This window comes from Psilocybe cubensis, chromosome 13, assembly GCF_017499595.1.
Source record: "Psilocybe cubensis strain MGC-MH-2018 chromosome 13, whole genome shotgun sequence".
NCBI lineage: Eukaryota > Fungi > Basidiomycota > Agaricomycetes > Agaricales > Agrocybaceae > Psilocybe > Psilocybe cubensis.
The window spans coordinates 625,201-652,737 of record NC_063011.1 but is presented as its reverse complement, the minus strand read 5'-3'; the positions used below and the strand labels follow the sequence as shown (position 1 = coordinate 652,737).

The 27,537-nt window shown below is 46.9% G+C and overlaps 6 protein-coding genes across 6 annotated transcripts; 2 read left to right on the top strand and 4 right to left on the bottom strand.

The window, feature by feature from the left end:
- Positions 1–37: 37 nt before the first annotated feature.
- Positions 38–933, bottom strand: JR316_0012938 (uncharacterized protein; the record flags this gene model as incomplete). The annotated part of the gene is made up of 5 exons (XM_047898556.1): positions 38–251; positions 303–381; positions 438–631; positions 683–784; positions 860–933. 5 exons carry the CDS (start codon positions 931–933, stop codon positions 38–40), a joined length of 663 nt encoding a protein of 220 aa, XP_047742104.1.
- A 946-nt stretch (positions 934–1,879) lies between these two features.
- JR316_0012937 (uncharacterized protein) lies at positions 1,880–4,758 on the top strand (the record flags this gene model as incomplete). Its single annotated transcript, XM_047898555.1, has 11 exons — positions 1,880–1,934; positions 1,967–2,082; positions 2,136–2,294; positions 2,346–2,486; positions 2,543–2,668; positions 2,722–2,799; positions 2,861–2,917; positions 2,972–3,160; positions 3,214–4,084; positions 4,141–4,307; positions 4,717–4,758. The coding sequence occupies 11 exons, from the start codon at positions 1,880–1,882 to the stop codon at positions 4,756–4,758; spliced, it is 2,001 nt and encodes a 666-aa protein (XP_047742103.1).
- A 113-nt stretch (positions 4,759–4,871) lies between these two features.
- JR316_0012936 (uncharacterized protein) lies at positions 4,872–5,424 on the bottom strand (the record flags this gene model as incomplete). Its single annotated transcript, XM_047898554.1, has 3 exons — positions 4,872–4,964; positions 5,019–5,123; positions 5,221–5,424. 3 exons carry the CDS (start codon positions 5,422–5,424, stop codon positions 4,872–4,874), a joined length of 402 nt encoding a protein of 133 aa, XP_047742102.1.
- A 3,739-nt stretch (positions 5,425–9,163) lies between these two features.
- On the bottom strand, positions 9,164–10,181 carry JR316_0012935 (Chitin synthase 8; the record flags this gene model as incomplete). Its single annotated transcript, XM_047898553.1, has 4 exons — positions 9,164–9,679; positions 9,735–9,788; positions 9,851–10,099; positions 10,155–10,181. The coding sequence occupies 4 exons, from the start codon at positions 10,179–10,181 to the stop codon at positions 9,164–9,166; spliced, it is 846 nt and encodes a 281-aa protein (XP_047742101.1).
- Positions 10,182–17,720: 7,539 nt separating this feature from the next.
- Positions 17,721–19,256, top strand: JR316_0012934 (uncharacterized protein; the record flags this gene model as incomplete). The annotated part of the gene is given in 4 exon segments (XM_047898552.1): positions 17,721–17,752; positions 17,990–18,091; positions 18,105–18,126; positions 18,174–19,256. The coding sequence occupies 4 exon segments, from the start codon at positions 17,721–17,723 to the stop codon at positions 19,254–19,256; spliced, it is 1,239 nt and encodes a 412-aa protein (XP_047742100.1).
- Positions 19,257–20,324: 1,068 nt separating this feature from the next.
- JR316_0012933 (Chitin synthase 8) lies at positions 20,325–26,594 on the bottom strand (the record flags this gene model as incomplete). The annotated part of the gene is made up of 10 exons (XM_047898551.1): positions 20,325–20,840; positions 20,896–20,949; positions 21,011–21,280; positions 21,336–21,809; positions 21,865–21,949; positions 22,000–22,154; positions 22,211–23,239; positions 23,292–24,206; positions 24,285–26,214; positions 26,266–26,594. 10 exons carry the CDS (start codon positions 26,592–26,594, stop codon positions 20,325–20,327), a joined length of 5,757 nt encoding a protein of 1,918 aa, XP_047742099.1.
- Between the last annotated feature and the right edge of the window lie 943 nt (positions 26,595–27,537).

The following is a 27,537-nucleotide window of genomic DNA, read 5'->3' as shown; positions in this document are numbered from 1 at the left end:
AAAAAGCTACCAACTCAACTGCCTTACAACGGTGTGGTCAATTGTCTATCTCTGACTTTACAGATGGCTCCCCGTCAACAACACTGGTAGTATTTAGAGTTAATGGTATTCGAATGTCGCGTCCACGATCAACCATTACTACCACACCTGCTTCCAACGCCAAGGTAAATGCGTCTACCGCCTCTGACCTCAACCGATAGGGAACAGCCTGAGCACCCTTGATGAACTTGATATTCTCCTGGATTCCGACACTGTAGTATACATATTAGAATAATTATGAGTTCTTGCAGTCAAGCACTTACGTCCCAACATCATCAAGAAGATACACTCCGGGATTCCTACCCACTAAGACTACCATCCAAGACGCCTCTTCTGGACCTGCTACATCACAATACTGAATGTCAGTATATTATGCAATATATGGCCGAAATACATACTTGGATCACCATTGCGAAATCCATTCAAACCGCTAAGCTGAGGAAGCTTGAGGGTTGTGCGAGTTGGTTTCTTCACAAGGACAACCTGAGACGATTGCAGTGCATCTCTGTACATGTCTTCGGCTTCGTCTTGAGACAGACAATAGCGAGCATATCCGCCAGAGACATTCTGGTAGGTCTTCAATGCTTTCTCACTATTGTTGCATATATTAGACATAATTCAATAAAGAGTTAGAAATTCTCACCGTCCTTGAATGGGCCCCGTATCTGTGCCCACAAAGACACAATACCATCGCTCCTCCGGGGGAGGAAGGCTGATATGACATTGACATCCACAATCGGATAGTCTGCAAGTAATGACTGTAAATAAGTAAAAAGTCAGTTATTTTACAGCTGTGCATATAGGCATTGCAGAGGCTTACCGTCGCTGCTTGAGGGATTCGCTTGCATGAGGGAGCGGGGGTACGCCTTGATGATTGGACAACATGACATTCATTTTGTATAATTCTGAGCTTGGCTACAGAAGGCCGAAGAAACGCATACCCACATGGTAATGGCTTCTACAAGCACGTCAGAACTGATTGAATTATGTAAACTAATATCCAGAATGTGGGAAAATGGACTTCGCTAATCTTATAGTGACTGAAAATTTCACATTTACCCTGGTAAATCAAAACGCTTGTGCTCATGGATATCAAACATGTGCCTTCCAAGCATTATGGATGCGAAGAATGTGAGCGTGTCCTGAGCACTCCAATTTATCTGATGCATCTCAGTCCATCAGCCGTGTCATTTATCTTTCTAATATGCCGTGGGTTGCGGGTTTCCTGTGCTACACGCTTGATCTATCTGGCACAAGAATTCGAAATTAACGCATGTTCTGAGCGCTCTACCATATCCTATGCATGTCAGTCGCTCAGCCGTGTCTATTATATATCCGATAATATACCGTGAATTATGTTTCTGCGTGTCCTGAGCCGCGTCTTTGATCTTTGATCCCCCCAGCACCCGGTGGATTTGCGCTTCCCTGAGCCATCATATTGATCTCCAACCCTCCAACCATATAGTGGGTCCGCGTTTCCTGAGCCCTGTGTTTCGTTTGCACAACTCATTAAGAAAACCACATCTCTTAGAAGACTCGACTCCATACACACTGCACAAGATCTATTCACTAGCCGTGACCTCGGACATATGACTGATCAACACATATCTGGTATATCTCTCCTCATAAAAATAGAATTATAGCTTATTAAACAAAGCAGAGCCCTTACAACCAGAGAATGAGAGTACCAGTACGCCCAATAATTCAAAGAATGAAGGTATGAATTCATTTTTTTTGCAAGTATTGATATGATAACCCGTAGTAGATGCAGGACTTCAAGAGAAGAAAAAAAAGGGACGAAGCAAGGCTTCAACCGCTTTGGTTCCTCCAATTCCTGAACATGAGGGACGCTATACCCTCCGTCGAGGTTAATTTACTATGCTATATCCTGAAAGGTGAAACCTTGCTGACCTTTCATATTTACCAGGGAAACAATATGGCACTTCTGGTGAAGGAAGTAAAAATGGAGCTTCTCGACAGCGTGCAAAAAATATTATTTTGAACACTATTCAAGCCAGCACGGACATAGACAACTCTAAGAGTGTACGTTCTTAACATCATTTAAATCTCCCCATTTATTGACGCAGAGCACATAGACCGGTGGTGCTTCAAACACGGCCACTGATGGAGCCAATGGAGCCATTCTAGATAAGAGGCCAGATCCGTCAACATCTGCTCATGATGCCAAAGCTCAGCCTGAGCTGACACAAAGTCCTAACATATCTGATCAAACACATAACGTTAATCAAACTCTGGTATGTTCCCGTCTTAATTCTATTATATTTCTGTATATATAATCTTTAAAGCAGGAATCAAGTTCCACTTCTGCGTCTCATGCTAGGACTGTGAATTCTCAAATTATCGGCCTCGATACCTCTGAAAATAATGCTGCAATAAATACGGTGTCATATGTCCCAGAATCGAACAATCCTGCCACGGTCTCTGAGGTGAGCATGGTTGATAAACCTTACTATCGCTGATTATATCTAAATTGTAAATGTAGTCATCAAATCACGCCTTTGGCTTTAATGAGGGATCTGCTGCTCATGTAGATTCCCAGAATGGCGTATCAATCGATGAAGCCTATTCTCTTTTCCATGCACCAAAGGAATCTCACAACCTGCAGCAGGTATTGCTCACTATTTTTTTCTGTGAGGATCCAGATCTTAAAATGTGTCTTAGAATGGAAATGCCGCTCTGTTTTCGCCACTTGAAAACCAAAATATGACTTTTACTCAGTTACTGCAGGACGCTATCATGGTGAGCGTGTTGTATAAGGTTAAAAATTATCGTCTTAAGGGTATTATGTTACATACTATAGCCTGATACGCCACTCAATCACACATATACCATGGACGTTAACATGTCCCACCAGCTGGTAAGCTTTTGTCTATTCGCTGAGGAAGTAGAGATTAAACCATTTTCCTTGTAGATCCCCAATAGCCAGTTTGATATGTTATATGCGGCAAACTTCTCTACAAGCGATGGTGCTCAGCAATTCTCTGGGTCTCATATTACGCAGGACAATACTCAGGATCTGTCTACACGTAGCGGTACCTATGCTTCTCTGGACTTCAAATTTGATGCGCAGACAAATGACACGCTCGAAACTCGGAGCCCAGTAAGCTTTTAATCGGTAACAATATCTCCGCTGTCTAACCCACATTACTCTAGAATGTGATGGATACCAATTTGTTAAGCCTGAATGCTCCCAAGGTCACTACGGATACGGAATCCAATGATACCAAAGGGCGTCAAGTTTCTGCAAGCAATCTCAATGAAACCGCTCCTATCCTTAACATTCCTCCCCACATTTTGTCTCTTATCTCTCCAAAACTTCAGGAGGAATTTGATATGTCTGTCGCAAATCGTCAGAAGGCATTCTCAGAGTACTTGGAGCGTGAACGCATGATTTGCGCACCTGCTCAGCGAACACTACCAGAGATTCGACTTGCAATAGAAAATATCGACCGCTGCATTGACTCCATCCAACGTCAGGATCTCCGTATTGCAGAAATTCAGGCGGAGGTAGAGAAGGCTCAGCGCAAATTTCAAGATGCCGAAAACATCAAATCGTTGGAGGAGAAGTTGGCTTTGCTGCGGGACAAAGAAAAGCGTGCACAGTCAAATCTTGAAAACGGGACAGTAGAGACCTTCTTGGACCTCAAGCAGGCTTTGATGAATATTCGGTCGCAGATCCAAGATGTCAGCCTTCTTCTGGATGTGGCATCGGCCTCGTTGAAGACCTCCGAGTCGCAGAGCCCTTCGGCTTCGTTACCTGGTCAATCAAGTGCGGTGAAACCACCAGCTCCAAAGCCCAATCGCTCGACATCAACTCAGCCAGTTAACGAGAAGCCCAGTGAAAAACGTGCAGCACCTTCAAAGCCTCCTCCTCGCAAGAAGGCAAAAACAGGACGTCCTAAGCTGATTGAAGAAGAGTCCGACTCTGACGAGACAATTGAAGATCTGGGTGTTGAGACAATGGATATTATCCAGGAAAGGATGTGGGCATCCATGAACCTACATGACCGTGCTAAATTTGAAGGTATTTATGTATATGTGTGCTTAAACGTCTAATCTCTCTAATTTTCAATTCTACAGCCGGTGCAAGACAGGCCATGCATCTCTATGAATCCACTGGGGATATAACTCATTTCAATATCCGCTATCGGCTTGCTCTTCGCCACGTCCAATCTTTCTTGCCAGAAGAAAGCTTTTATTCCAAAAAAGTGGCTATTGCAATCTTTCGGACGGCTTCCCTGAACTTAGTGTGTCGCTTTCACAAACGCTTTTCAAAGAATAAAATCCACGACGGCGTCGGAGTCATGAGAATCCAGGGAGTCCCATACCAACCCAGCTACAATTCAAGAGAAGGAAAAGCACAAGAACCGCAAGAGGGGTATATGCATTGTGGTTGTCTGGTTGACGACGTCTTGCTTGACTTCTTTTTTTGGAAGACTTTAACAATCACATCGCCGCTTGAGAGGCTGAAGGGGATTTCGGAGCCGATGATGCAAAGCATTTTTAGGCCCCGTATGCGCTCCTTTGTTATCCAACTTTTCAAGCTATACACATGTTTGACGGCTGACGACATCTACTGTTCTACTAGGGAGCATGGACAGCCCGCATCACACCGAGAAAACGAACTCATGAAGCTCAGTATTGTTCGTTTATTAGCTAATTGGAACATGCGTACTGGGCGGCGTGTTTTCTTCCTAGATCCAGATGATCAAAGTTCTCAGGAAAACACATTGACTACAAAGCATTAGACTACTAGGTAGCTTAGATAGTATATCCCATAGCCAAATAAACAAGTAAACCAGTTATTTCAGCTAATACACAGGTTTGAATCCGGATGGAAGCTGCAGATACTCGTCAATACTCTGTACTCCTTGATCGTATAGCCATAATGCCTTGTGTGCATGCTAAGTTGATCAATGTCATTTATCATCAAAATGAAGCATTAAGCATATTCTTACGACAAGCTTTGCCCTTAGCCTCTCTGCAAGGTTTTCCATTGCCTTTGTCCGCTTTAATTGTAGTTTATACGGAGCTATGCGAGTAAATATCGTTTGAAATTGAGGCTATGATGTACGATATGAGTCAAATATTAAGTATGAGGCAGAGAATGTAACGTACAAATGATCTCAGATAGAAACACTGTGTGGATCTAAGACAAACAAGGGATAGATTGTATGTGTCGTTGATAATTCCATGCCTCTGCTTAATATACTTTTTCAAAGAGTCTTGTGCATCAGCGAGTTCTTGAACCACATCTCGAAGATTAAGAAGCTTTTTTATAAGTCGATCCTTGTTTTTGCGTCTGCGTTTTCCGGAGTTTACTGGTCTGTAAGACACTGTGGCTTTACGATGAAATAATGGCATGAGAAAACACGGGAGAATAGATGATATGAGAGAAATATTTGTAGGGGCTTAAAAACGGAATACCTTTGCCACTGACGTGAGCCAAAGGTTATGGGAATGCCTAGAAACTTGTATCTCACTTAGTAGAGAGCAGGATAGCTTGGCAAGCGTGCCTACCCCATTTCCTCAAACTGGATACTGGTGCACTCAGACGTCTCATTTGCAGCCTTATGCATGGCATGCCGCATGCCACCAGACATCCATGTAACAATTGTATACCAATGCCCTAGGCCACCAGTGGTCCGGAGCGGGGTAACACATTAATTTGGGCGCTAGTGAGCCGTGAGGCATGCCGGTTCAAAGTGGTGCCGTGGGGTTTAGACTTGTAGACATACATGAACCGATGCACCCATGGTCATGCCTCAAGGAACTCCTCCTTTTAGCACTGGCGGATCAGGGCATCGGTTCCAATATAATATTTGACACATTTATTTGGGCGCTAGTGAGCCGTGAGGCATGCCGGTTCAAAGTGGTGCCGTGGGGCTTAGACTTGTAGACATACATGAACCGATGCACCCATGGTCATGCCTCAAGGAACTCCTCCTTTAGCACTGGCGGCTCAGGGCATCGGTTCCAATATAATATTTGACGCATTTATTTGGGCGCTAGTGAGCCATGAAGGCATGTCGGTTCGAAGTGGTGCCATGGGGCTTAGACTTGTAGACATACTTGAACCGATGCTTTGAGCCGCCAGTGGTGAAAAGAGGGGTGCCCTGAGGCTATATGGAATACACAAACAAATGTGTTGAGCCGCCGGTGCCCTGAGCCGCCAGTGGTGAAAGGAGGGATGCCTTGAGGCACGACCATGAGGAAGTAACAGAACTGATGCCCCTAGCCTCTAGAGTTTAGAGTAGAAGGAGGGTGCCATGAAGCGGTTCTGCCAGGAATATCCATATGAAAACACAATTACATTTTTTGTAGTGATAGAAAGTTTACCTACACATTATCTTTACAGGTGTAAAATTAATATTTGTTAATTTTTATTGAAATTCCATGAGCCGTGCCGGTTCAAAGTGGTGCTGTGGGGCGTAGACTTGTAGAAATATTTGAACCGATGCCCTGAGCCGCCAGTGTGCCCCGAGCCTCCACTGCTGAGTGTGCTGATCCGCCAGTGTTCATAGAGGGGTGCCATGAGACATACCCATGCTCTTGAGGCACATAAATGTGCAAACCCCCATAAAAAGACCTGAGGCGCTTACTTGATAATAAAACATATCTTGGCAAGCGTCCCTGCACCTTATCGTCATATCCCAAAATGTAATGGCAGGCCTGGTGATGATAGACAGCGGGGTGCCGTGAGCCATATTGTTGTGGAAATTACCAAACCGAAGGCCTGTGCCGCCGTCTTCAGGGTCTTGAGCATGCCGCACCACTTGTACACTGCAAACAGTCAACGTTCAACCTCAGAAGCGCAACAATTCTGCTTGGCAAATCTCACGGCACCAGGATGTTTGTACATGGCATTCGATGCTCAGAGACACTCTTTTCAGACGTAGTTTTATTAGCGTCAATAGAGGTATTCATTACACTGTGCCATCCTGTATTTCTTACTGCACACAATTTTAAGACTTGTAGATGTAACTTGCTCATACTAAAATGAATATTTTCATAGTTTTTGGTCATTCTGCGGGACAGGCATCCGCGGTAACAGAAATAATCTAACCAGGGATCACTTCCCAGTAGCAACGCTCGATATTAGATCAATGCGGGGTACTTACTTCGCCTTGATGTCAGGTTTGAGTTTAGCACATATGTCAGGTGCGTTATGACTGCATTATAACCCTGCCGGTAACCCCGATGCAAGTTGTCAGAGAAATTGGCTTGCGTTATTTATGGGTTGACAGTCTCTGCATTATCCAAGAAGATACAAAAGACGATACAAAAGGCGATACAAAAGACGATACAAAAGCCGATACAAAAGACGATACAAAAGACGATACAAAAGACGATACAAAAGGCATTGGAAGTTCTAAGATGGATGCCATATCGAAAATGGACCTGGTTTATGGTACGGCATATGCAACAATTATTGCTGCTGCGGGGTCCGATGCCAATGCCGGACTTCCTGGAGTTCGTCCTGGAACTCGAGGTGTAGTACAACCGATCGAGGAAATCGAACCAGGATTCAGGCTTGCCTTTAAACCTAGGGCGCCAGACGTGGTGGGCAATTCAGTTTACGCAAGCAGGGCTTGGACGTGAGTAGTGATTTCGTTAGAATCGATGTCCATGTAATTAACAGTATTAAAGATTCCAGGAGAGGCTATTCTCGAAACGCAATCTAACATTTGCTGGAGGGCAAGTTATTTTTGGCTGTCGAAGAGCCCACGAATGGCGGGAGGATTATGTTTTTGAAGACCGGTACACCAAGAGTCATGGACTTGTAGAAAGTCGTGACAAGGATCCTGACGACATCGGTGAATTTGAAGGATTGATTCAAAGCTACGCTGGACTAGCTCTTACATACCGCAGCGACATATACAACGCATTTGCCGGAATAATGCGATACTTTAAAACGGATTTGAAGGTTACTCTATGCCATGGTATTCCAGACAAATTCTTCGACTGGTTCCTTATTTGGGGACCTCTGGACCCCCAAACCCGTCTGCATGATGCGCCAAGTTGGTCGTGGTCGGGCTGGCAGGGTGCGCCATTTCCACGTATCTGGGATTGGTACAGCCGTAGCATATCGAGGATCAGAGTTGCGCAACGGAAGCGCACGTGGATTATCTGGTACCAAAGGAGAGCTCACGATTTGGAAGATTGCATACGCGTGTGGACCCCAAAGGCCGACGTAGCAGTAACTTCTCGTGGTCCTCGGAACTTCTATGGTGGGCATGTTCAGAATCGCTTCCCTTTCGATTGTAGTCAAACGGAACCAACTCCCCGAACGCTTACAGGAGCACCGACATATACCCCTGACGCTTATAATCCTAACCCTGGATCAGGATTTTTGCAATTTTGGACGGTTTCCGCCATGTTCAAGCTGGATAAGGCCCAGAGTCCCCCACCCAAGATAAAACCCAAAAGTGGATACACGATGCTGGGAATTTACGGCGATAGCAAACGCGAACTAGGTATAATATATCTGCGTCCTGACTGGTGCAAGAATAATGTTCCCAATGTGTTTGAGTTCATTGTTATATGCGAAGCACGAGATGAAAGGGCCAAGGACGGGCGAATGGACAACGAACCTGGATGGCGGTATATGGTTATGCTGATTGAATGGCACGGAGAGGGCCAATGGGCGGAGCGTGTAGCTGTTGGATGGATCAAAAAGAGATACTTGGAAAAAGCACTCGGAGATGGGCCAGTGTGGAAGGAGATTATTTTGGGTTGATGCAAGCGGTGTAAACCTTTTCATCGTTCTTTTTATCCATTTTTCTTTTTCGGCCTTGGCCCGCAGAGTTGCAGAGTCTACGGTAAAGCATTCAAGAAAGAATGGTTCTATGCAATTATGGATAAACATGTGACACAGTGTCCGGTATGTAAAGTGGTAGTATGTGTAGTGTGAATTGTATGTATAATACTGTCTGTCAGGAGAGCAAGGTCCGAGTGTGTACTACTAGTATATGTTCGACAACTTGTAAACGAGGGGCATGGGGAAGTTCGTGACAAAAAATAGGAATAATCCGTAAAAGAAAAAGAGGCCACCAAATGATCAAGGAGAGAGAAAAAGAGTCCACCGAAAGCGATAATATTATTAATTTTGATTGAGGAGGATCCGATCGATAGAAGCGTTGATGACAGCCTTGCGCGACGTTAAATCTATACCGAAATATTCTTCAAGCTGCCTGCGGATTTCACGTTTGGTGACAGTATTCAGATCTGCTGAACGCAACACCTCTTGCACGGCACGCTCAATGTCGGCATCCGATGGTCCACTCCCAAGAAGGTCCACATCTTCAGGGCTTTGCGTGTTTGGAATGGGTATATCCAAATAATTAGTGATTGGCCTAGAGGGTGTCGGTTGAATAAGTCCAGTTTCTAAGCCGGTGTGGAAAGGTGACTGAGGTGTATTCCGACCGGAATGATAGCCTGGAGGAGGATACATTCCACGTTGTGAAGGAGCAGGCGAGAAGCTCCGAGGTTCATAGTAGGTTTCGCGTCCATAGAGGGAAGCTGTTCGTGATTCGGCGTATCCTTCATTCTTGGTCTTGACGGGAGGTACCCAAGAACCGATGCTATGGTTAGACTCTTTGTCCCAGAGTTCATTTTCCTATAAAAACAATTTAGAAAGGGATTGATATGAAGAAGGTGGAATAAAATCATACATAGTCGGACCATGATTTCAAAGGAATAGACCTAGGATCAAATTTGCCTTCATCCTATAGGCAATAATGTCAGACAAAAAGATACAGCATAAAAAGGAATGTCGATATCGGCTTACGTGAACAATCATCTTCTTCCCAGATTCTCCCAAGACAACACGCGTTTGACCCCAAGAGAAATCGTCCATCTTCCAGAACGAATACAGCGGGAGGAAGAAAGAAAATGCAGGAATGGCAAAGATGTAGAATATCATCCATCCGATCATATCCCATTTACGTCTCATGATGAAGACCAATGCTTGGAGACCGTAGATGGCAGCAAGAATAGCTTTGCCCAACGCAGCCACCAAGTAGACAAGATATACAAGCTAACACAGGAGCTTAAGCATTGACAGCTGAGATAAATGTAAAATGGATACTCACATATGCGACTGTCGAAAGCAGATCCATCATTACCACGAAGCGCATGGAGAAACAGCATGCTCAATGTTGGATTCCCTCTGCCACTGCCCACCCTCCCTGCCATTGCCATCGCCACGCATCCACAACATGACAATCCCCTGCACCCGTTGCCTCTTACGTCCATCCCCCACTCTCTCCCGCATATTGTTCTCCGTCTGCGCGTCGCTGTCTTCTCAACAACACCGGCCGTACTCTTGCTCACACTCTCCGTCCACTTTTGTGTCTGTGTCTTCGACAACACATAAGTAAGTATGACCTTCAGTGGACATTACACTGCACTCACTTCTTTTTTTCCAAGCAAACCTTCTTATCTGGGACAACACATGCGTATCGTACAATGCAGAGACTAGCTCTGTTAACCATGGTGAGTTAAAAGTCAATTGAACAGCGCTCTATGTGCCCTCACCTCTGTCTTTCCTGCAGATCCTGTCTCCCCTTCTCGTACTTGCGCTACTAGGCCTAGGTGCAGGTACTTCCTCACACTTTCCGACTTCCGCGCCTTGCTCTGTTCTCGACAACGCATGGGTGAGTATAACCTTCCGAGGACATTATAGCGTGCTCACCTCTTCTTCAAGACAAAAGTGTCCTGCCTAGTAACGACCGTCTGGGACATTGCCTGCGTATGCGTATGACGCAGAGACAAGGGTGCAGGGCGCCGGATGCGCTGATAATGGTAGCTGACCATTGGGTGAGCACCTACACAGTTGACATCACACTCTAACGCACCTACCGACCAGCGTATGTAGTCAGCGCCGCGGGAGGATGTCACTGGCAGAGAGGTCTGTCATTTCAAAGCGGCACGCATTGTCAACACTAGTACTCACCGACACATCTAGTCTTCTACCATGCCGACAATCTACTCGTATTCCCGGGCGGGTGTTGGAGGACGACAGCATTTGGGCCTGATATCGCTGTCATGGGGCATTGTGAGTTGTATTGTTATTCCTTGGCGCTCTACTCACCGTTGTTTGCTGTCTCAGCGCCCTCACATCCGACACATGCACACGCGAAGGCGGGTGGAGCGAGGAGTGCGTAGCGGTGGCAAGATATATGGGGGGTGTGGGTGTTGTAAAACAATGGCATTTGGGCCAAATATTGCTGTCTAGCAGTGGCAAGACACTGTCGTAGGGCATTGTGTGAGTTGTGTCCATATTCCTTTGCGCTCTTCTCACCGTCGTTTGCTGTCGCAGCACCCTCACATCTGGCACAAGGGCGGGCGGAGCAAGGCGTGCGTAGCGGTGGGGGCGGGTGTTGGAAAACGACGGCATTCGGGCCTGATATCGCTGTCAAGGGGATTTGTGAGTTGCATCGCTATTCCTTGGCGCTTTACTCACCGTTATTTGCCGTCTCAGCACCCTCACAGCCGACACACGTACACACGAGGGTGGGCGGAGCGAGGCATGGGTAGCGGTGGGGGGCGGGTGTTGGAGAACAGCGGCATTCGGGCCTGATATAGCTGTCATGAGGTTGGTGTGAGTTGTATTGTTATCCCTTTGCGCTCTTCTCACCATCGTTTGCTGTCGCAGCACCCTCACATCCGGCACACGTACACACAAGGGCGGGCGGAGCAAGGCGTGCGTAGCGGTGGGGGCGGGTGTTGGAAAACGACGGCATTCCGGCCTGATATAGTTGTCATGGGGCTTTGTGTGAGTTGCATCCTTATTCCTCGGTGTTCTACTCACCGTCGTTCGTTGTCACAGCGCCTTCACATTCGACACACGTACACACGAGGGCGGGCGGAGCGAGGAGTGCGTAGCGGTGGCAAGACACTGTCATGGGGCTTTGTGTGAGTCGCATCGTTATTCTTTTGTGCTTTACTCACCGTCGTTTGCTGTCTCAGCACCTTCACATCCGACACACGTACACACGAGAGCAGGAAGAGCGAGGAGTGGGTGGCGGTGGCAAAATATCCACGAGGGTGTGGGTATTGGAAAAGAGCGGCATTCAGGCCTGATATCGCTGTCATGAGGTTTGTGTGAGTTGTATTGTTATTCCTTGGTGCTCTACTTACCGTCATTTGCTGTCGCAGTACCTTCACATCCGACACACGTACGTGCGAGGGCGGGTGGAGCGAGCAGAGGGTAGCAGCGGCAAGATACTGTCATGGGGCTATGTGACTTTCATCCTTATTCCTCGGTGCTCTACTCAACGTTGTTCGCTGTCGCAGTACCCTCACATCCGGCACCAGTACACGCAAGGGAGGAGCGAGGACCGGGTAGCACTGGCTAGAAATCTGTGAGGGCGTGAGTGTTGGCAAACAGCTGGTTGTCCTGCACGATGCAGCGGTGCTGGAGATGTGCTGGCAAGGTGCGTCAGGACCGTTTATGAGAGCTGCAATGTTTCTGCTTACCGTCGGTTTCTCGGTCGCCGTGCTATTCGTTCTGCAATGCGAATATCAGTCCAGCACCGACATGCCGTCAATTGCACTCGAGACTCACCATGGCGTTGGGCGGACACGACTGGCAGCGCTCCGTTCGCATCCTAATCGCTTTGTGAAACACGTCGGCACGCACAATGTGAGGCATTGGGGATAGGCTAACAGGATGCGTCAGTGTCAGCATGAGAGTCATTGTGGTGCTACTTACCATCGTCCTCTCAGTCGCTGCCTTGTTCTATACATCAGGTGTCGATAACCCACGGTGCGTTATCAGCGTTGAGTGTGTCGTTTGCTAGCAAGCAGGGTTCAGCAACAGCGCGTCGTTGAGGCAATAAAACTCACCGGCACGGTCTGCTCTAGACTCTGTGGGGAACATCGTCAGTGCCGTTGTCAACAGCAGACAAAACACTGCGGCTTACCGTTGGAGGCAGGCTGAGCTGAGAAGGCAGACAATGAGAGGAGATGAGGGGATGAAGGAAACTAGCAAGGTGCGTGTCCCTTATATACCCGTGTGGTTCTGGTACAAGTGTTACTTGTACGCCTGTTGCATGTCGTAAGTAATCCGAATATACAATTTTTTTTTTCGAGTTGCTTGTTAGCGTACATTCGGGTTACGCGAGCTCAGATCGGTGTGCCGATTTTGTGAATAAAGGAGTTTCTCAAATTTGAATGTTGGAATGACGAGGATAGAGCGGTGTGCATAGTCCACAATGCTTGAATAAACCGTGCTTAGTGGGATTCTATGTGTTCGATATGTCAGGTAACACAACTACAATACCTTGGAGAACAAACTCATTCACGATGATTTGCATAGTTCTATTCAATATCAGCGAGATCAAGTATCTTTGAATAACGAGGCATTCACTCTAATAATTTAGAAAGGGCCGGAGCACAAACAACGTCCGAATCTCTCCAATCCATCTTGAAATTTTGAAAAATATCGACGACTCGGGAACCAATACGTACACCCAAGGCTCAAAATATACGTACTCCAACATACAACTCGCGTTCTAGCACTCCCGGTATGCGGACACTTGCTTTGGAGTCCGAGTCGATACAACTTGGAATCCATCTTCTGTGCAGCAACAAATTGAACGCCGCTGCTGCTAGTGCATTCTGCCGTCATGAATAGCCGAAGGCGTTTTGAGCTAGTGTACGCACGGAGCCGAGTTGGAGGGAAATGCGATTGGAATGGGGTGGAATGCAGATCTGGGAGAGGAGGCGGGGGTCCGGTTGGGTTGCAATGGGTTGGCTGGTTGAGAATTTTTTGCTGGATGGATGGTATAGACGGGTGAGGTGGTGCTCTATTGGCTACTCTGTGAGCTGCATAGAGGTATGTAAACGTTGTTCAAGGTGTTATTTGCATTGAATGAAGAAATACGCATTCTCGGCGCTTAATTGGTGCGCACATTCAACGCAAAGTTGTACATCTCACACTGGACACAGTGAGTCTCAGAGACATATAGAGAGTACAGGTAGTACTTCTGATCTGATTTAGGGGCACCCTGTCATAGAAAACCGCGTATTCTGCGTAAAAACGTTATTTCAATAATGAGGGCATCCGAATCAACAGTACGCAACCAGACAAAAATTTTCGATTTGCCAACAGTTCATCCGGGCATACATAACAGCCTTACACCATGACCAACGTACTCTATCCCTCCGATACCCAAGAAGAGCGCGGAATCGACGTAGAATTGCACGGCACGTATATTGCATGCACAAATGCATGTCGTTGCACTCATTTTTCCGACCTTCTAGGTTGTATAACGGAAGCTTAGCCGAGCCGAGTAGGTACCCGCTAGTGCCCGAGAAGACCCGCAATGAAAAAAGACGTTGAAATTAGACTGGAATTGCGAAACGGGTGAGGGGGAGGATGTGTACATGTACGTGAGTTGAGATTCTTGAAGCAATTTTTGTGATTGCTGACTTGGGATAGATGATAGGAGTACTTTACAGTGTACTACATAGTAAGCCCCTGTGGAATAGCTTTGAAACTGAGGTATTGTCGTATTGCGCTCTGTTTTGTGTTGAGAGTGCGTACGGGCGCTTAACATTTTTTGATGTCTCGAACTTTGCTCAGTCGCGCAGCACTTACATATTGCGCTTTATCAGGTACTATACATAATAATGCATGCCTATAGTACGCTAATATTACCATAGAATGTCCTGGACAATGAAAATATGCGATATAAGCCATTTCACGGCTCGGCGTGAACAAGTCAAATTTGCACGATATTTTGGCCACCGCGGGCCGCTATCTCCTCAACTATGCATCCCAACATCTACAGTAGTATTTTTAACCCCCTAGATTAGCGGAAATCCTCCAAACGGCCTCGTAATGTCTGCCACGTCGTTGCTACAAGCCTGTAATGAATGCAACCGAGTACATCTTTTGACGAATTTTTGGGTGCTGGAGAACATATTTAGGACGCTATTTGCTAGCCGAGTAGCTCTAGACCGGTCTATAATAAGGTCCAAGTAGAATGGGAACGATTGAAATGAGGTAAAACGATGAATCGGGAGAGGAGGAGAATGTTGTTGTTTTGGATATCATATTGCTGTTGCTCCGTGTGCGCGATGGCGATCCTTGCAGAGGATAATATCAGTGCTGATAGACATTATTCAGTACGTTGAAGTGCTCGTAGCTGAGCACAGGTGCTTAGTTTACTATGTAGAGTGTGTTTATGACACTGTTTTCCTTAAATTTTCAACTTTATTCCTCAAAGTATGGATATTTTACACCTCGTTCACAGCCTAAAGTACGTTGTGTGTCCCATAAATCCTCAATAAAGGTCTAAGCATCCAAAATCTAGCGCCACGTCGCTAGATTTTGTGCAGTCTCTTTGCATTTTCACGCATTGAATCCGGCTTTCTTGATGGCTCTAGCCGCGGCGCTAGTGTCATTGGAGTTAAGCACGTCATTGCCTCCAGCCATACTCAAAAACCGTACCGAAGAGCGGAACAGTGAGTTGAGGAGCTACGCATTTTGTGTCAGTTACATCTTGACTCTTTGTGGTTAGATTCATGTTATTACAAGGTAAATGCAGACAATGGCTTCTGTTCAGACGACCTTGGGCTATTTACAAGCTGTGACTCGTAGCACTGCTCTTGAACATTCCGTTGAACCCAGTGAAAGGGACGTCTATTTGCTTAACCATTGATTAGGCGCCCAGGTGACTGGAGACGGCCACAAACCAACCTGTAATTATGATTTAAAACCACAAATACCACAGAACTGAGCCTCACGATTGGGATGTAAAATCCGTTGAGCACTGACGTAAATGCGAACCTGTGATGTTAGTTTAAAATTGTGAAGGAAATCGGGAGCGATTCCGACTATTCCTAAAGCGGATTCGTAGGAAGCAGCGGCGCTTATTGGATGTTACAGCACTTTATTCAATTATATTTAGACACGCGCATGGCTTGCTGGAATTTTCAGACTCCCCGAGACGTGTCTGACGCGACGCGTTGTGTTCAGGTAATGTTAATGTTAGTAGTATATATTTTGTGTCGCATTCAGCGTGTCACGCCAGCAAAGATCCGAATCCTAATTAGATGTACACGAGTCGTTTGGGGCCTTTATGAACGTAATGATAGTTGAACGTTGCCTCACCAAAACCACGGGCTTCTACACAAATGTGGATGGCCGGGTCTAACCCCCGGAGCTTTATCAGATGGTGATGACTCCAGAATCGGGCGTAAGTTTTGCAATTATGACAATGTATTTTTCTGAATGTACTGTTACTACCGGGGTGCGTAGTGCGCATTTTCTATTGACATGGGAGGGAAGGCGGAAAAGTATGCAAAGGGAGAGCAGAATCGCAGATTGTCAAGGCGTCCTAAGAGAAGAATTATGGCATTTCAACAAAAAAAATTTACTTACCTCGTAAGCTTCGGAAACGAAGTGCACTGAAGCGAGGACTAGTCCAATTGATGAAGCTAGAAAAAGTGGCCTGAGGTGCTAATAAAATGTAATGTGACCCTTGGCAAAAAAGATATAAAGAGGGACTCACATTCTATACACTCTAGCCGTGCGTTATGCCCCAATGCTGGCGGGATGCTATTTCACCCTTTCCTCGTCGTTGTGCTTCACCCCTATCCGGTGTTTGGCCATGCCAAACACAGACTGGTCTCGCGTGGCGGCGTCACACACTTGCTTCAATCCACCACCATGTGTAAGTTTTCCATTTTTTCACCAAGCTTTCATGGTACTCACGATGCAGTTCAGACTTTAAACTCGAGATTTGAATGTCCGGTGAACACAAGGCTCGGACCTTGTTTCTAGTGTTAACCACTGTACTGAGTCGGAATGAGTTGGCGTATGGATGCTGTATGCAGACAGCTAGGGGTCGTATTGAAAAAGAAGCATGGTAAGTAGCATACTTTTCAGGGTTTTGGACACGTTCTGACCTTTTTTGTGCAGTAAGAATGCTCCGACGCAATATATCAGTTTCCCGCGACCGGCACCGCCTGTTCATTACACCTACAATTGGCATTTGAAAGCGATGTGTCGACGGTTCTGAACACTCCCTGATGCTGTTTGTATTGCCAGAATGCTCCAACGAAATGTATCAGTTTCCCGCGACCGGAACCGCCTGTTCCTACAATTGACATTTGAAAGGACGGAGAGGTTCTGGTAAGCTCGTTCCTTTTATGATTTTAGATGCGCTCTAAGGTTGCCAGAATGCTTTGACGCAATATATCAGTTTCCCGCAACTGGCCCATTACACCTACGTGTCGACGGACAAGGGTTCTGGTAAGCCCATCACATTTTACGGTTCTAAATGCTCTCTGATGTTGTTTTCATTGCCAGAATACTCCGACGCAATACATCAGCTTCCCGCGACCGGCTTATTACATCTACGTGTCGACAGACAAGGGTTCTGGTATGCCCGTTACGTTTTACGGTTCTAAATGCTCTCTAATATTGTTTTTATTGCCAGAATGCTCCGGCGAGCAGCCCACGGTGCTGGTAAGTAAGGCTGCCTTGGAGTGCTCTGGACATGTGCTGACCATGGTTTTTTAGCCGTAATGCACCGACACCTGTCTGTCTACATAGGACTCAAGCACGACGTATTGCCATCCAGCGAGCTAAACTGTCTACCCGCTGATGCGAAACCGATCAACTCAGATGGTCCCCGTGAACCATGCAACCCGACGTGGACTTGTGGGCAGGCAGGTATGTTTGTGAGAGTAGATAGACCGGTTACGCCCCATTATGGCCTTCGGGCGGGGCTAACCTCTGCTTGTACGATAAATGGAAGGTGTTGTGTTGCATGGACTAGGCTCTTTTTTGGCTCTATAATTAGATCTCAACATTTAACCGAGCAAAATCACACCAGAATTTTCATCAAGCGAGTCTGATCTACGCATTTACGGCACATAGTAGAGTTAGCAAAATTGCAATGCGATGCAGGTCGTCAGACAAATTGGCTTATGTCGGTCTTCCTGGAACTCGAGGTGTAGTACAACCGATCAAGGAAATCAAACCAGGATTCAGGCTTGCGTTTAAACCTTGGTAGGCAATTCAGTTTACGCAAGCAGGGCTTGGACGTGAGTAGAATCGATGTCCATGTATTTAACAGTATTAAAGATTCCAGGAGAGGCTATTCTCGAAACGCAATCTAACATTTGCTGGAGGGCAAGTTATTTTTGGCTGTCGAAGAGCCCACGAATGGCGGGAGGATCATGTTTTTGAAGACCGGTACACCAAGAGTCATGGACTTGTAGAAAGTCGTGACAAAGATCCTGACGACATCGGGGAATTCGAAGGATTGATTCAAAGCTACGCTGGACTAGCTCTTACATACCGCAGCGACATATACAACGCATTTGCCGGAATAATGCGATACTTTAAAACGGATTTGAAGGTTACTCTATGCCATGGTATTCCAGACAAATTCTTCGACTGGTTCCTTATTTGGGGACCCCTGGACCCCCAAACCCGTCTGCATGATGCGCCAAGTTGGTCGTGGTCGGGCTGGCAGGGTGCGCCATTTCCACGTATCTGGGATTGGTACAGCCGTAGCATATCGAGGATCAGAGTTGCGCAACGGAAGCGCACGTGGATTATCTGGTACCAAAGGAGAGCTCACAATTTGGAAGATTGCATACGCGTGTGGACCCCAAAGGCCGACGTAGCAGTAACTTCTCGTGGTCCTCGGAACTTCTATGGTGGGCATGTTCAGAATCGCTTCCCTTTCGATTGTAGTCGAACGGAACCGACTCCCCGAACGCTTACAGGAGCACCGACATATACCCCTGACGCTTATAATCCTAACCCTGGATCAGGATTTTTGCAATTTTGGACGGTTTCCGCCATGTTCAAGCTGGATAAGGCCCAGAGTCCCCCACCCAAGATAAAACCCAAAAGTGGATACACGATGCTGGGAATTTACGGCGATAGCAAACGCGAACTAGGTATAATATATCTGCGTCCTGACTGGTGCAAGAATAATGTTCCCAATGTGTTTGAGTTCATTGTTATATGCGAAGCACGAGATGAAAGGGCCAAGGACGGGCGAATGGACAACGAACCTGGTTGGCGGTATATGGTTATGCTGATTGAATGGCACGGAGAGGGCCAGTGGGCTGAGCGTGTAGCTGTTGGATGGATCAAAAAGAGATACTTGGAAAAAGCACTCGGAGATGGGCCTGTGTGGAAGGAGATTATTTTGGGTTGATAACCAGCACGAGTTAAATTCATAGGAAGGATCGAACGCGAATACACTGTCAGTAATCTAATCTACATTTGTAGATTACTACAAATTCGCCTAGACTCTATCGAGACTCGACCACAACAGATTCATATTTGTGACCGAATCTGGGACCGGAGACTCTCAACCTTACATCCCATTTTTTGGACATGCCAGGTCCGCTTAGTGAAATTCATTGTCCGTGTATGTGTAAATTTAGGTAATAGGTCTATCGATAAGAAAATAACTATAAACTTCTGTAAATTCTTACATCGGAGTATGCTGTACAATTTAGGTTCTAATGTATAGATTATGGAATGTTGAAGAACTATCTACTTACTCTCAAGGCGATGCTGCGTAGCTCAGAGCCTATGTATATTACGACCCTGAGCGAAGCTATGCTAACTGTACGCCCTTGACTTTCCCGGAAACCACCTCCCAATGAGTTGACTAATAAAGTCGACAATACTCTTTCGATTCTTGATCTGTACAAGCTTGTGGGCGGTAAAAGTTTAACAAATATTTGACCAGTTTGAGAAGGAAAGGGCTCTAGAAACGCTGTTGATGTGGTGGTATTGATGCTAATTCTCATAGGTCCACTTTTTTGCAACTACTCGACGATTTTGCTAGCTTTCCGTCACGGTGATTTTGCCGTGTTCAAATTTTCAGTGAACACACAAGGAACACACTCCCTTTTCATCGTTCTTTTTATCCATTTCTCTTTTTGGGCCTTGGTTTGAAAAGTCCACTATCAAGCCGAAGTTCACTGTCTGCGGTAAAGTATTCAAGAAAGAATGGTTCTATGCAATTATGGATAAACATGTGACACAGTGTCCGGTATGTAAAGTGGTAGTATGTGTAGTGTGAATTGTATGTATAATACTGTCTGTCAGGAGAGCAAGGTCCGAGTGTGTACTACTAGTATATGTTCGACAACTTGTAAACGAGGGGCATGGGGAAGTTCGTGACGAAAAATAGGAATAATCCGTAAAAGAAAAGGAGGCCACCAAATGATCAAGAAGAGAGAAAAAGAGTCCACCGAAAGCGATAATATTATTAATTTTGATTGAGGAGGATCCGATCGATAGAAGCGTTGATGACAGCCTTGCGCGACGTTAAATCTATACCGAAATATTCTTCAAGCTGCCTGCGGATTTCACGTTTGGTGACAGTATTCAGATCTGCTGAACGCAACACCTCTTGCACGGCACGCTCAATGTCGGCATCCGATGGTCCACTCCCAAGAAGGTCCACATCTTCAGGGCTTTGCGTGTTTGGAATGGGTATATCCAAATAATTAGTGATTGGCCTAGAGGGTGTTGGTTGAATAAGTCCAGTTTCTAAGCCAGTGTGGAAAGGTGACTGAGGTGTATTCCGACCGGAATGATAGCCTGGAGGAGGATACATTCCACGTTGTGAGGGAGCAGGCGAGAAGCTCCGAGGTTCATAGTAGGTTTCGCGTCCATAGAGGGAAGCTGTTCGTGATTCGGCGTATCCTTCATTCTTGGTCTTGACGGGAGGTACCCAAGAACCGATGCTATGGTTAGACTCTTTGTCCCAGAGTTCATTTTCCTATAAAAACAATTTAGAAAGGGATTGATATGAAGAAGGTGGAATAAAATCATACATAGTCGGACCATGATTTCAAAGGAATAGACCTAGGATCAAATTTGCCTTCATCCTATAGGCAATGACGTCAGACAAAAGGTACAGCATAAGAAGAAATGTCGATATCGGCTCACGTGAACAATCATCTTCTTCCCAGATTCTCCCAAGACAACACGCGTTTGACCCCAAGAGAAATCGTCCATCTTCCAGAACGAATACAGCGGGAGGAAGAAAGAAAATGCAGGAATGGCAAAGATGTAGAATATCATCCATCCGATCATATCCCATTTACGTCTCATGATGAAGACCAATGCTTGGAGACCGTAGATGGCAGCAATCATGATCAACGATAGGGTCGGAATAGCTTTGCCCAACGCAGCCACCAAGTAGACAAGATATACAAGCTAACATAGGAGCTTAAGCATTGACAGCTGAGATAAATGTAAAATGGATACTCACATATGCGACTGTCACGGGTTGGGTCAGTGTCGAAAGCAGATCCATCATTACCACGAAGCGCATGGAGAAACAGCAGAAGCCACACAGTTGTTCCAAAAAGACAAGTTCACCAAGGTTGTGCACAGTGGAGTTGATCCAGCGTCGACGCTGAGAGAGCAAGACTTTCCAGTCATCGGGAGCCACAGTGTATGCATGAGCGTCACGAATGAACTGTGTCTTAAACCGGGGGAAATGTTTCAAGAGCAACGTCGTGAGATATCGATCTTCACCGAGATGTAAGAGGTTCTTCATATGCAGAGTGTCGACACGATTTTCGGAGTAATCTGTGATCATCTGGTTTGAAATAAGCAGAGGCTTGTGCGTGTCGGCCGTGCGCAAACGATAGAGCGTGAAACAACCAGGCAAACAGGTAACGGAACCGAAAAGACTTTCGAAAGCTTTTGCCATGTGATGCGAAATGAAGTACTCGTAAACCTGATGAAAGGAATGAGCTACAAGAGTAAACACTTGACAAAAAGTTTGGACAAACCTGCATCATGGTGATTAGGGACTGCTTGGCGTTTGCTAGTTCAGTTTCACCACAACATCCTAGAAGCTTTTTGTCATGAATCATCCTAATAACAACATCAGTATCGTTGAAAAAAAGAACAGACAACTAACTCACGCAGAAATGAGACGATTAACAGACAGAGGATCGACGGTTGTATCAGCGTCCACCATGAAAAGATACTCGTAGAAAGACGGATTGACGCCGATGACGTTCTTGATCTGATGATACATCTCAAGTTCCAAGGGGTTCATGGGAGTATTAAAGTGAACCTTCAACCAAAAAGTCAGTATACCATACCAAACGAATAGAGGACAAAATTGAAGACCTTGTTCAAGAAGTGCATCAACACCATCTGCGAGTCACGTTTACCCCTATTACCCGGCCTCGAGCGTTCAGTGGGTTTTCCGATCTTGACAATAACGAGGTAGGGTACGACATGACCAGCACACTCATACAAGCCAGAGTACACCTTGCCCATATTGTGCTGCTTCGCACCTTCTCCCAAGCTAACAAAACTCAATGGCTCTGGGTCCAAATTGGGGTCTGCGCCGAGAATATCGAGCACAATGCGCGGCGTGGGACGATCGTTACCTGAACCAACAATCATACCGTCGCAGATGACGACGATGAGCTTGCGCTTATCATCATACTTCATCTGGGCGAGCGAATCGATCGTTTTACGGAGGGAGGACTCGCCCTCCGTGTAGCATGGTACTTGGCAAATTACGAATTTATCGTGGTCTTCAGGCGCACGCGCCGCGCCGAAGTTAATTGAGGCAAGGAATTTGAAACCGATGATCGCCACCATCAGTGAAGATAGTACGAGCAGAATGTACTGCGAGAAAATGCATTGCGGAGACTGGCGGTTGTCGACCTTCGCCACTAAGAACAGATTGCGTAGGCAAACCTTTTGCCGGGCCAGAACGTTGCGGTCAATATTGAGATTGTTCAATTTCTTTGTAATATCCTGTCCCGCATTGAACTTGAAAAGATTGAGCACGTCGCCCGACATAAAGTTTACATCGGTGTCGGCAGGTGCTTGAGTGCCATCTGGTGTTCGGATAGCGGGCGGGCTGGTCAAATAGGTGGTAACGTCGTAAACAAGCCCGTTATAGATAGCGACTGATCTGCCTGAGCTGGCTTGGTTCCTGATTTCCTTCGGCGTCATTCCAACGAACCCAACCCGCGCTTGGTAACGCATCTCAACCATCCTTTCAAAGTACCAATCTGGCCTCGAGTCATTCGTGAACACACGGAAGTCGTGATATTGTGCGTTCACATCCGTATTGTTTTTAGAATCCAGGATAACATAAGGACTGACCGAACCCGTTACTCCGTTGCAAAGAGCACTGACCTAAAGGATATTCTCAGAAAGAAATGTTAAACAAGAAAGGATGGATATGCACCTGAACAGGGAAAATGGAGTCCGCCGACTGTCCACCGTAACTCAAAATCGCCTTGGCCGGTACAACACCCACAATACGCCTATGCGTTTGCGCAATGTTCGTCAAATCGAAGACCTCTCCTCTGATGGACGTGAGCACATTGTTAGGGCTCAATGTCGATGAGTGCGATGCCAACTCTGCCGAATTGAAAACGTGTTCCGTTGGGCAGATAACAGCACCCAATACAGCGATGACGAAGATAGCAACACCGCAGATTAACCAAATGATGAGATTGAGAGCCAGTTTCTCTCGCCACGCCTGGCGAACGTCCATACGTTTCATGCGTCCGATGTAGGTTAGGCACGGCGAGGGTACCCACCACGTCAATATCCAACATAGCGTAACCCATCGCCTTCTAGCTGAGGACTCTTTCAACACCTCAGCCGTCTCGCCTTCCTGTATCTCTCCGGCCAATGCCTCCTTCTCCATCAAACCCCTCTTATCCGTGTGTTGGATCATATTTCGTGACGGGGCGTATGATTCGGACCCAAAGTGCGACATGGAATCGTCCCTTTGACTTGTGTCCTTGGAGCGAGCATCAAAGTCATCCGATCGCACAGACTTGTTCTCGTCGTACTCGTCATCGTACATGTCTGCTCGTTGGAAGGGTGAAGCATTTGCGACAAGTGGGAGAGCCTGATTCGATCCTGCATACGCGTCGCTGTAGTTGTTGCTGCCGAGGTTGTGGTTGTTGCCCCAAGAAGGATCCATCTCCTCATGAGGTGAACGATATGGCGCATAGGGGTCATTGAGGCCACGAGGATCAAGGCCTGCCTCTGCTTCTGCATCTCGTTGGCGATTACGCTTCTGCTCTTCACTATCCTTAGCACGTAGCCGGTCTTCAAACCTGTGGAAGGCTGCCTGAGAGAGGAACACCTATCACGATATTTTGTCAGTCAAACCAGTCAAATAACAAAGCAAAAGGCTAAAAAGAGTATGAATTGTGAAACTCACCTTGTGCGTCCCGACAGCTAAATCCCTATCTCCCAACCCAAATACTCTACGAGCCTGCTCGATCCTTTCCCTCTCGTCTCCTTCCTCTACACCCTTCTCTCCTAAGCATTCCCCGTACCTTTGACAAAATTCTTGAGGTGTCATTCCAACTTCAAATACACATCCGTTTCTCCTCGCGACTTCACTCAGGCCAAGTGCCTTGACCTGGCCTTTGACGCTCCTGCCTTCGAGTTGATTTGGAAGTTGTGCATCGTTCGGCGTGACGCAAAAGATGTGCCATGGCTGCGTGTCGTCGAGGGTCTCGAACAAAGTGTCTAGTGCTGCCTTGAATTCGCCTGCCAGACAAGGACTTGAACCGGTTATATGTTGGCCACCGGCTTGAGCATCGTCGTCGTCATCCCTCTCTTCCATGTCGCCACCAGTACCTTCTTTGACCGTAGGCATACGTTTGATGGTACCTTTCCGCCGAGTAGACGGGGCGCGGCGGGGCTTAACAGCCTGTTGGGCAGCAACGATGGTATCTTCATTGCGGGGATGAACCTGGGTCGCAATCACTTTGCCCGAGAAAAGACCCTTCACGAAGGGGTTGAAAGACCCGCCATCGCCTCCTGCGCCCTCTGTTGATCCTCTAAGAAGGCTGACGAAGTCCGGATTGATTGCATCCAGGTTCTTATCAAGGAAACCCTCGGAGGAATAGGTCACAGCTCCATTATAGTGATTAACCGTGAAACTCGGGAATCCTGCGCGGTCAACGCCACCCGTCTTGAACGACGAATGGTTACCCCACCTCTTTCCAAAGGCCTCGACCATGCTCATATCCGTCTTTTTGTGCTGTCTCCTTGCTTGATCATCCATGATGTGTATGAGACCTCCTGGATTATTCTGCAGCAACCTCACGCATTCTGAATTGTCGAAATAAGGCACCTGGGGCACGAAGCGTGCAATGCCTTCCAAGTTATATTCGGCAACGTGCTTCTCAAAAAGTACACGCTGTGTCCAGTGATGCAGTCTCTCGTTGGCAAAGTTGACGAGGAACTGGTCAAGAGAGTTAGGTCGAGAACTCATGTTCTGGGGACCTGGGAGATCGAAAAGGCCGATGAAAGTGCTGAAATCATCTTTGCACAGTTTCTGGTTGATGTGCTCGTTCAGCCACGTGAAAAGGAGCGAATACAACGTCTTCGCAAGATCATCCCTATTGTCCGACGCACCATCAGGGTCGAGGAACACCGTACATAGCTCCTTTTTCACTAGCTTCGTCTTGTATGACAAAGCTGATTCCAGAGAGGAGGCCGAAATGCCCAGAAAGTCTGCAATGATTCCAAGCAGCTCGGTGTTTCGCACGACTGCAGCGTCTTCGTTACGATGCCTGTCGATGATGAACTCCAAATTTCCAAGATGCAAAATGGCAGCGACGAGTTGGCATGTCTGCGCTACGTGACGCTTTGAGAATCCGATCGCTTTTAACGCTATTTTAAGCTGATCGAATCGCTGGCCGTCGTCATCCTGCGGCCGGGCGGACGCGGAGGTACTCCCACGATGGCCTAGGTATCGGTAGGTAGTTTTGTCCAGCAGATGCAAATGCTGCTTCTCTTCTGGTGACGCTCCAGCCACGAGATAATAAAAAATATGGAAATTCCGTTCGCCGCTGGGGACGGCGGCGACCCGATTTCGCTCCAAATAGTAGTCCAGAGTCTTGACACCCGAAAGTCTGCCGCGGTCGGAGAATTGAAGCTCGGTGTATTTGCCGAAGCGAGAGGCGTTGGGATTGAAGAGGGTGCGGGCGTTGCCAAATGATTCGAGGACAAACTCGGAGGCGGGGAGTTGGGAAGCGAGTTTAGAACCCTTTTTGCCAGGGGAGGAGACGCTGAGCTCGAGGATAGATTTAATGGCAAGACGACGGTTTTCCGATTTGCCAGAGCCGGTTTCACCGCTACGAAATGAGGATGAGTAAGGAGTAGCCCCTCAAGAAATGCCAACTCACCTGAATATAAGACACTGATCCTGCGTGGTCCTCCTCATATGATAGTATGCGTTGTTGGCCATCTGAAAAATGTGTGGCGGGAGTCTCTCCTTCTTCATCTCTGCGGCGTCCGTATCCCTGTACTCGGCGGCGTACTTGTGCAACCACGCATCGGACGTAGAGGCGACATACTTGTGTGGGTTCAACGCTACAAGGCCTGAAGTGCCGATGTTGGTGTAGATGGTGTCTGCCATGAAACGCTCTCGGAGGCAGGCGACAATGATGTCGTCAGAAATGGGGGAGAGCCGGGCGAGGTCTGTCGCTGCCTCGAGGCGCTGGTGGGCAGACATCGTCGCTGATGACTGCCTGTTCATTGTTGCTGCTGGTGAGCGGGCAGCGAAGACCGCTCAGAGGCTTTTGATAGGATTTGGTGGAAGGAAGAGGGAAAGAAAAGAACGAAATGCGGTGGTACGGTGGGTGGTCGTGGTCGTGAAGAAAGAAACTGATGGCAAACTTCCCACGTGCTGGCTGGCCACCCAATGTCACTCAAATGGGCACTCCGGCCGCTACAGATCTTGTCTCAAACACGCTGTGAATACAAAGACAGATATTTGATATTTCACAGACAAGAATACAACACACAGCCCGTACAGTTCGAAGCAAGGGTAGTTCTGTTGATTCGTTGCAAGGAGAAAGCATGCCGTGTGTAAATGATGCGGATGTTTATTACCGCGACACGGAAAATGGCCGCAGCACTATGACATACCGAAGAATCGAGAAGAATCGGTCTTGACAATCACTGGGTCAATCAGATGGTACGGCGAGCGATGAAAGTGAAGGTGAAAAAGTTGCTTGCCTTCAATTAACTTTTGCTATAACCCCGGTATCAGGGGCTCGACTGGCACTAGTGAAAGGCAATGATTGAAGCTTGAAGCTTTTAGCTTTCAATACAACGAGTACAGCAAATTCAGGAACTCTGATATAAATGATTGACAAGGTGAGGAAGCGAGGCAAGCGGGACATTGATGTGCAACGGAGCACTATGGACATGAACCCGGTGTTATAATGGGGCCTTCAACTTGTGGTGTTCTTTAAGAACACCGCCAGCTCGAAATAGAGTTCCACAAATAAACACGGAAGATCCTCATATACAACAGGTCCTAAAATCTTTTTGGATTCATAGGCCACAATATGTCCAGTAATCTGGTCCATAAAATATAACCGGGCGAGGCAGAGAAATAACGATGGTTCCAAGGTAGTATCTCTGAACAAAATCAGTACAAAAAAGTTGAC